Genomic DNA, 8073 nt, shown 5'->3' on the forward strand with positions numbered 1-8073 from the left:
GCTCATGCAGGGGGCTTGACGAATGATGAGGCTGTTGCACAGCATGCAGTCCTTGGACTTGAGATATTTTGGAATTGTTGCCTCCTCAATTTCAGGCTTTGGAAAATAGATTTTAGTCATCTGGGCACTAGTAAATTAAGCTATTTGCCAGTCCTTTAGTAGAAGCATGGCAGATGTTGTGATTAGAGGAAAAGGAAAAAGCCATTCCTCTGCCTTCCTAATGGGTTGGCAGTGTCTTGGGAGTCTGCCGAGAAGAACACAATTGTAGGGCACTGGAAATGCTCTTTTCCAAGGATTGTCAAGCTTCTTTTTTCTTTCTTTTTTTTAATTTCCAAAATCCCAGTGAACAATCTCCTTCATTGTTTTAATATGTGCTGATTTGGGAATTGGTTTGTCTTGTTCTAAATGAAATCCTAATGAAAACGATGCCTATGCGCGATTAACCAAACTATAAATTTGACATGTTTTTAAGAGGCTGGTGAGCATGTGACTGATCTTGCCCAAAAACTGAATTTACCTTTCACTCATCTGGGAGGAGTAGGCAACTTCTTGAAGATTCTTACCTCATTCTAACTCATTAAGAAAGCAATCACAAAAGAAACTAACAACTGCAGCGTTTTAATTTTCAAAACACTGGCACGTGCATGTCCTCATTTTGTCCTTAAAACAAATGTCTGAGGAAGGCAAGGACAGCTATCCTTTATCGTTTTAAAAGATGAGGAAATGGTGATTCAGGAAGGCTCATGTAGCTATAGTGAGAGGTCAGGCCAGGGCTAGAACTCCTGTGTTCTGATTCTTTGTATCATCCTTTTTCAACTGCATGGTACAAACTTTTGAGTGGAATGATGAACAACTGCCTTTGGGTGCTAAGTTAGCCCCGTGCCTTGCACTCTGGTCAGGGGTCAGCAAACTGTGTTCTACAGGCCAAATGCTGCTCATTTCCTGTTCTTGTAAATACAAGTTTTATTGGACCCCAGGCCTGCCCATTTGTTTATGTATTACTATGACTGCTTTTGTACTACAATACTTGAAATATTTACTGTCTGGTCCTCTTCAGGAAGTTTGCCGAGCTTTACTCTAGATCGTGGTTTATGTCGTTCTTTTTAGGGAGAGATTGTTGCTCAAAGGCAAAGTTCTAGAGCATTGCTTCTCAGCTTTCATGTGCATATGTATCATTGGGGATCTGTTCAAATGAAGAATCTGTTTCAGTAGGTTTGGGTTGCAGCTGAGATTATGCGTTTCCAACAAGCTCCTAGGTGATGCCAGCGCTGCCCGGTGGGGGTTGCCTTTGAGTAGCAAGGTTTCTGAGGAGATGGTGTAGGGCAGAATCAGCAGCACAAGTGGAGAGGTCGAACTAGAGCTTAAGGCAAAGGACCTCAGTTTCTGAGACGTAAAGGAAGGTGGTAAGGGTGGTGGTTGAGGCACCAGCTTCCTAAGTTAGGGAGGGCAGGAAGTTGAGGCCTTTCAGACCTGATAGCTTTGGTTTTCATTGAGAAATTGGAGGAAGGGTTGTTTGCTTGGGCCTCAGTTGGGGGTTGGGTGGGAGCTTAAAGAAAGTAATGAAGATTTGGATGGGTGGTTGAAAGGAATGGGAGAGGGAAAAAGAAGATTGTTCAGCGGCATTGAGGACCCAACAAAATAGGAAGTTATGAATTTGAAGGGCTCTCAATCCACATGGCTGTGTAATGTTTTTTTCTTCCCCCTAGCAGTCCTTAGCAGCTCCTGTTATGGGAAGGAGAATGTGGACTGTGGATCCAAGGGTGGGGTTTTCCAGGTATATGCGATAAAGGGATAGGGATGCCTGGAATGGTGAGGCAGTGGTCCAGGTGATCAGCCATGCATCTAAGGATGTAAGTGAGCCAAAGAGAGACGAGTGGTTATTAGAAGACTGAGGATCAAAGATCCCTCTGTGGCTCAGTACCAGCTATAGTTAGAGTGGGAGCCGAGCGCTAGAAGAGTCAAAGAGAAGAATGTGAAACTTAGTGTTTTTCATATAAGGTAGATCTAGGTGTTAGGTTTAGGATGGAACTGGGGAGGTGGAGGAACTATGAGGATGCGTCAGTCACAGAGACAGTAAAGTAATGAAGGGAGGTGGTAGGACATGGGGCGAAGAGGAGATAGTCGTCAAAATTTTCAATAAAGGTTGGAGTGTGACCAGATGTAGATGGCAGCAAGAGAGAAGCATAGAAGGAAGTTCAGCCAGATGACATGGATGTCAGGGAGGAAGGATGTTCAAGAAAGATATCAGGACCTTCTCCCTACTGCTTCTCCCTGCCGCTGTCCTCCCTGGAGCCCTGTGTGTTTACGCTTCATCAGAAATAGAGGCCAGTAGTCGCCACAGGAGGAGGACAGTAGCACTATCAGCGGTGCCCTCCAGGAGAATCAAGCTTTTGGTGCCTTCCAGTTTTCAATTTGCTTTCAAAGTCCACTGAGCACATGGGAGAGTGGTTTTCCATACCTGGGGTCAGCCATTGGATAGCTGTGATTTCTCTGCATCTTTACCACCTTCTTACACTTCTCTGCTTCTGCTGTCTCTCACGTCACAACGTGCCGTGTGCTCTTTTCCTGCGTCTTAGAAGCTGAGCTGATAATCCACATGATCGTAGTGTTTGACTTATTGTTTTAAAAAATCTTCAAAGATTTTCTAGATACAAGACCTCCGAGGTTGCTTCTCAGAGACTAAAGCTCTCCATAAAAAACATTAGGGAGTCTGGGCTCTAATTAGTAACAAAGGGGTCAGAGTCTCTGTTCCTTCCTGCATCCTCGGCCCCTCGTCTCCTCGTCTTTGAGGAGGCTCTAGGGTTGAATTCAGTTTCTGCTGCCTTTAGTCACATGACTCCTCCAGTACCTGGGAACCACGTGGGCAGGGCTAAGGGGACAACCCTTATGTGGTTCCTGCTCCGTGACGGATGTGTTCCTCTGTGGTGCATTTCACATGACCTTTCAACATTTCTTTCAGACAAAGGGCCAGCGACCAGCATTCTCCCGTCTCAGGTAAACAACTCTCCGGTTATAAACCACCTTCTTTTAGGAAAGAAGATGAAAATGTCCAACAGGGCTGCGAAGAATGCTGTCATCCATATGCCTGGTCACATGGGAGGCAAAATATCTCCTGTCCCCTATGAGGACCTCAAGACGAAGCTCAACTCTCCATGGCGAACTCATATCCGAGTCCACAAAAAGAACATGACGAGGACCAAGAGTCAGCTGGGCTGCGGGGACACCGTGGGGCTGATAGAAGAGCAGAAGGAGGGCTGCAAGGGGACAGCAGAGGCGTTTCCCTCCGGTTGTGCAGCGACAGCCCGGAGAGAAGGCGGCAGCTCCGAGGACAGCACGGGGAGGACAATCGAGGGGCACTCTCCAGAGCCGGTGTTTGGGGATGCTGATGCCGACATGTCTGCAGTTCAGGTGAAGTTAGAAGCCTTGGAACTGGGCCAAGGGGCTGCTGCTGCTGAAACTGAGCCCAGGGTGCACCCGCCCCGCCCACGGCCCTGCCCGGAGCCCTCGGAGCCCCCTGCAGAAAACAAAGCCACCAGCAAACCTCCTCAAGGCGGCCACCCGAAAACCCCCATCTTCAGCCCCTTTCCCAGTGTCAAGCCACTGCGGAAGTCAGCCACCGCCAGGAACTTGGGATTGTATGGTCCTACAGAAAGAACCCCGACTGTGCACTTTCCTCACATGAGCAGGAGCTTCAGCAACTCCAGCGGTGGGAACAGTGGCACCAAGAAACGGTGATGTCGCCCAGAAACTATGATGTCTCCCAGAAACTCTGTGTCTAGATTCACATTTTCATGGTGGTGTGAGGCTGAATGGCTCCAAAAGTGTTTCCATTGTCCAGTGAAAATGAGTAGTCAGGTTCAGAGATGAGCAGCTGTGTATAAACACGGGAATTGGAAGTTTTATAACCAGAGCAAGAATAGGGACCTTTTCCCATCCACTGATAACTGATACAGTGGATTCTTGTGGCAAAATAAATATTGTGGTTTTAAAGTGTGAAGTTTTTCCAAGTTTTCATTGTGAGCTGTTTAGAAAAGAGGATGTGTCTAGACTGTTAACCCCTTTTCCTTATTCTTGTTCGGGGGGCCTTCAGGGTCCCTGTGACAACACCCCCAAACCTTCCAGTTCTCTGGGTGTTGTTAGTACTCAAGCATGCACACACTAGCTTGTAAAAAGAAAGTCAGATTCTTAGTTGCAGAAACTTCCAACCTCCCTCTTGATGCCCTGTTGGGGGGAATGTTGTGTGTGTGAATTTTCCTTGAGTAGTTTCCTTTAGCCAATCTCAAAATTATTTTTTAGTCTTATGCTAAAGTGCAGAAGAAAAATCTAGATAGCCTTTCTTTCCCTTTCTATTTCTACCTGTGAAATGAAGAAAACCGTTAATCTCTTGAAATTGAGGTTGATCACTGACCTGAAGATCTCATGCAGAGTCCACAGATGGGAAATGCATTGAGCGATCGCTCTGACCAGCTTGCTAATTCCACTGAGCTTTCCCTAAGGATCATTGTCTCCTCATAAGGAGAGTTTGGTCCTCGGTGGTGGGATGACACAATGGGCTCTACATGGAGCTTTCCTGCATCCTCCGCCATGCAGCTCATTGACCTACCAGCTCCCCACCGCAGATGCTCTGCTCAAAGCTAGATCGCGAGACCTGCAACTTTGTTACTTGAATTTGTGCTTTTTTTGATTAGAGTACTTCGTTAAGTACTTTGTTACTTGAACACTGCCTTTCTCCGGAGAGGGCGTTAGTGCTTTCTAGCTCTCTCTCACCCACTCCTCCCGGTCCCAGTGGGTCAGAGATGTGCTGTTATCTCCACTATGCAGATGGGAGCTCTGAGCCACGCCAGGTGAAGTAGCACTTCAGATACTCAAGGTAAAAACTCCCAGGACTCCATGTGATTTAGCCACGTTTCCTGCAGCACAATAGCCGGGTCTAACGCTCCTTGTACACAGATGCATTAGCTCCATAGGTTCTAGAAACCAAGACTGGAAAGCCATTCGCTATACTCCCTCCCGACTCAAAGGACCTTTCTCCGGATGGTACAGAGTCCTGTGATGGCATTTCACAAGACCAGCTCTGACCTTCTTCCCTGAAAAGGTGGTTCATTTTTAAAATGCTTCATGCAGCTGTCATTTGGCTGAGCAAAAGGCTCACTCCTCAGTCCCCTTCTCCCACCGTGGTTAGAAGAATAGACACAGCTTCTTTACCCTCGTCTCTGGAAGACCTTGCCGTGCTTGCCAGCATATTGTTGATGCAGTCAATATTAATTTGAGCTAATTGAATTGCTAATTCTGAAACCAAAGCTATAGTTTTAGAGAGGGCTTTTACTATGAGAGGTACTAATTTTTATAATAAAACAGAGAATGTGGTTGTGTGGGCTTTTTTGAACGGAAAACACCAGAATGACATATACAGTCAGAAAAGCCATCTTATCTCTTTCATGGTATTTTTACCCCCAAAGGAACTAAAGATGGGAAATATGACTAATAAGTTATTGCAGCTTTGGTCTTGAATTCTTTGTCCTCTGAAGTGAGCATGCAGTCTTGCAAAGCTGCCACGCCCACAGCCCGTGTCTTGGGAAGGGAGTAGGTGGAGAGTGGGGGAGGCTTTGCATGCCCCCCTGGGAACGAGACCCACTGCATTTTCCAAAGTTAAGCAAATGACATGATTTTCTTCCATCTGCTAAACTTTACAGATAAGAATGATTCTACTTTATATTCTTTTCTCCTCCCCCGTCCCAAATGAGTCAGAATAGTCACGTTCCCCTTGAAGGATATCTGACTTGAATAGAGAATTGTTCTTTCCTCTCTCGAGTCAGCTCCCAGCTCCCGGAAGGTCAGGGTTCAGGGAGGTGGGTAATGGGGGTAAGGGGCAGTCACTACAGTCCTTAGGATGGCGCCACTGTTGTCTACCAGCTATCTTAGTGTTAGCAGCACATGCCGTATCCGTTTCCCAGCGTTGGTCTTCCTGAGAAGGCGATGGATGAGATGGCGCATGGTTTGGGATAAGTATTTCTCGAATGAATAACTTAAAGGATAACAGTCCTTTGAGGTACAAATGACCTTGTGAGGATGTTAAAAACCGACAGATTCCAATTAAAGCGCTCTCTGTACCAATAACATGCTTGCATCGTACTATGTACTCACAGTGTGCATGGGTCAATTTGTGAGCCTTGCCTGCTTTAGGAAATAAAGAGACCTGCAGTACCTTCCAGCACACAGCACATGCAAGGACCTGTATGGACTTGTGATCTTCTCTGCCTACGGGACAATGTGTGCAGGCACCAGAAGTCCTCACCAAGTCGCAGGTTCTTTATTTTTAGCTATGTCTGCACCCTGTCAGTAGTTAAGCTGGGGGTAGACTCCTTCAGATGCCTCTGCACCTCAGTCCTCTTAGAAAACTCTCCAGAGGATCTAAACCTAGTTCGTAATGTCAACCTATGGGCTGTAACTGTTTGGAACATTGTATTCCTTTTTTTGTCTCTTCTTGTTCTGAAGATCTGTACTGATTGCAAAGACACATAAAGATTCCCGTTGTCGTAGCTGTTGTGCTGTTTTCTATCTGAGCGCGTGCACACAACGCTGCTGTGACATTCCTCTTCCCTTTCTCTTTTCAACTTCCCCCCACCTTGGTCACGTGCACCGGGGAAACAGCCCCGTAAGCTCCATCTCCCCCAGTCTGATCACTGGGTTGCAAGGTAGCCGGTGACCTGCTGAGAACTTGGCATGATAGTGGGATCCCGAATATGAGTAGGCAGAGAGTTGACTTAAAAATGGGTGTGTGAATAAAATTAACCTTTAGAGCTGTCATTTTCTTTTGTTTTAACAAAGTAGAACCGTGAGAATGCAGGTTAGCTTCCTGGTCTCACGGGTTCTGGCTGGCTGGGGAGCTGCGATCAGAATGCTCCCTCATAAAGTTTCCCTTTGCTCTTTCGGAGGTACTTTCTCTGCTGCCTAAGGCAATCATTTGAGGCCGCATTAAAAATATATTATTTTTCCTAATTAGAAAAGTAACACGTTTTAAGAAAATTTGGAAAACGACAGAAGGAATCATCGGTATTCCAATATGGATCTTTCCAGAATGTTCTGGTGCGTCTGCATGCGTGTATACACACATTGTTATCTATAAAAAGGTAATTGAGCAAACTAGTTTATGCTGTCTTTCCAGTAAATGCCCTTTCACAGCATCCCTTTCAGTGACTCATATTCCATCATGTGTTCATGCCAGAATTCACGTAACCAGGACCCTGTCGTCAGACAGGGGTTTCTGATTGTAGGTGATAATTAAGAGAGCATCCTCGTGCTCATGTCTTTGTGCACAGCTATGAGTATTTTCTCAGGGTATGCTCACTGAGGTGAGTTTGCTGGGTCAGAGAGTATGTACATTTTTAAGTCATATGTATTGCCAATCGCCATCCTTAAAGGTTGAACTTATCAGACAAGCAGTGCACGAGAACGCCTGCTTCTCTGCACCCCTGGAAGAGGCAGCACTTTCTTTCTTGTCTTTTTTTCCAGGACCTCCAGTGTTGATAGAAGCAGTGATAATGGGCATTCATCTCTGTTCCTGACTTTTAAGGGAACCATTAAGTAAGACATTTGCTGAGATTACTGGTAGGTATCTTTTGTCAGGTTAAGGAAGTTACCTTTTATTCTTTGCTTGCTAAGAGTTTTTTAAAAAAAACCATCAAGTCTTGAACTTAATCAAATGATCTCTAATTGCATCCTTTGAGAAGGAAGTAGTGCTTGAGACTTGATATCCTGAACTAGAGAAAATAACTATTACCAGGTCTCATCCAAGAACATTAGATGGTTTAGAGTTGGAAGTGATAGCAGGGAAAGTTTTATGTGCAAATTTTCATGGCAGAATTAGATTTACCAGTGGAAATTTGGAAACAAGGTAAACATCTGAGACTGGGGGATGGTTGGGTGAATTATGGCTCATCCACAGGATGGAAATGTAACAGCCTGTAAGTGTTTGGGCCATTGAAATGGCAGTTAACGATTATTCACGAGGCAGTTCAGATTAAAGCCGGCAAACTCTGGTGTCATTGAGCCACCGCGATACAGCTGGGGATG

The 8073-nt window shown here is 45.6% G+C and overlaps 1 protein-coding gene across 5 annotated transcripts in view; it reads left to right on the forward strand.

Moving 5' to 3' along the window:
- The window catches only part of TBC1D30 (TBC1 domain family member 30), an 85229-nt gene extending 78690 nt beyond the window's left edge, over positions 1-6539 (forward strand). For all 5 annotated transcript variants that reach the window (XM_070621961.1, XM_070621958.1, XM_070621957.1 and 2 more), the window contains one exon: positions 2960-6539. In XM_070621961.1, the coding sequence (XP_070478062.1) occupies positions 2960-3735 (776 nt within the window). In that variant the 3' untranslated portion in view covers positions 3736-6539. The remainder of the gene's footprint in view (positions 1-2959) is intronic.
- Positions 6540-8073: the final 1534 nt, after the last annotated feature.

The sequence above is a fragment of the Equus przewalskii genome, chromosome 5, assembly GCF_037783145.1.
Source record: "Equus przewalskii isolate Varuska chromosome 5, EquPr2, whole genome shotgun sequence".
NCBI classification, from domain to species: domain Eukaryota; kingdom Metazoa; phylum Chordata; class Mammalia; order Perissodactyla; family Equidae; genus Equus; species Equus przewalskii.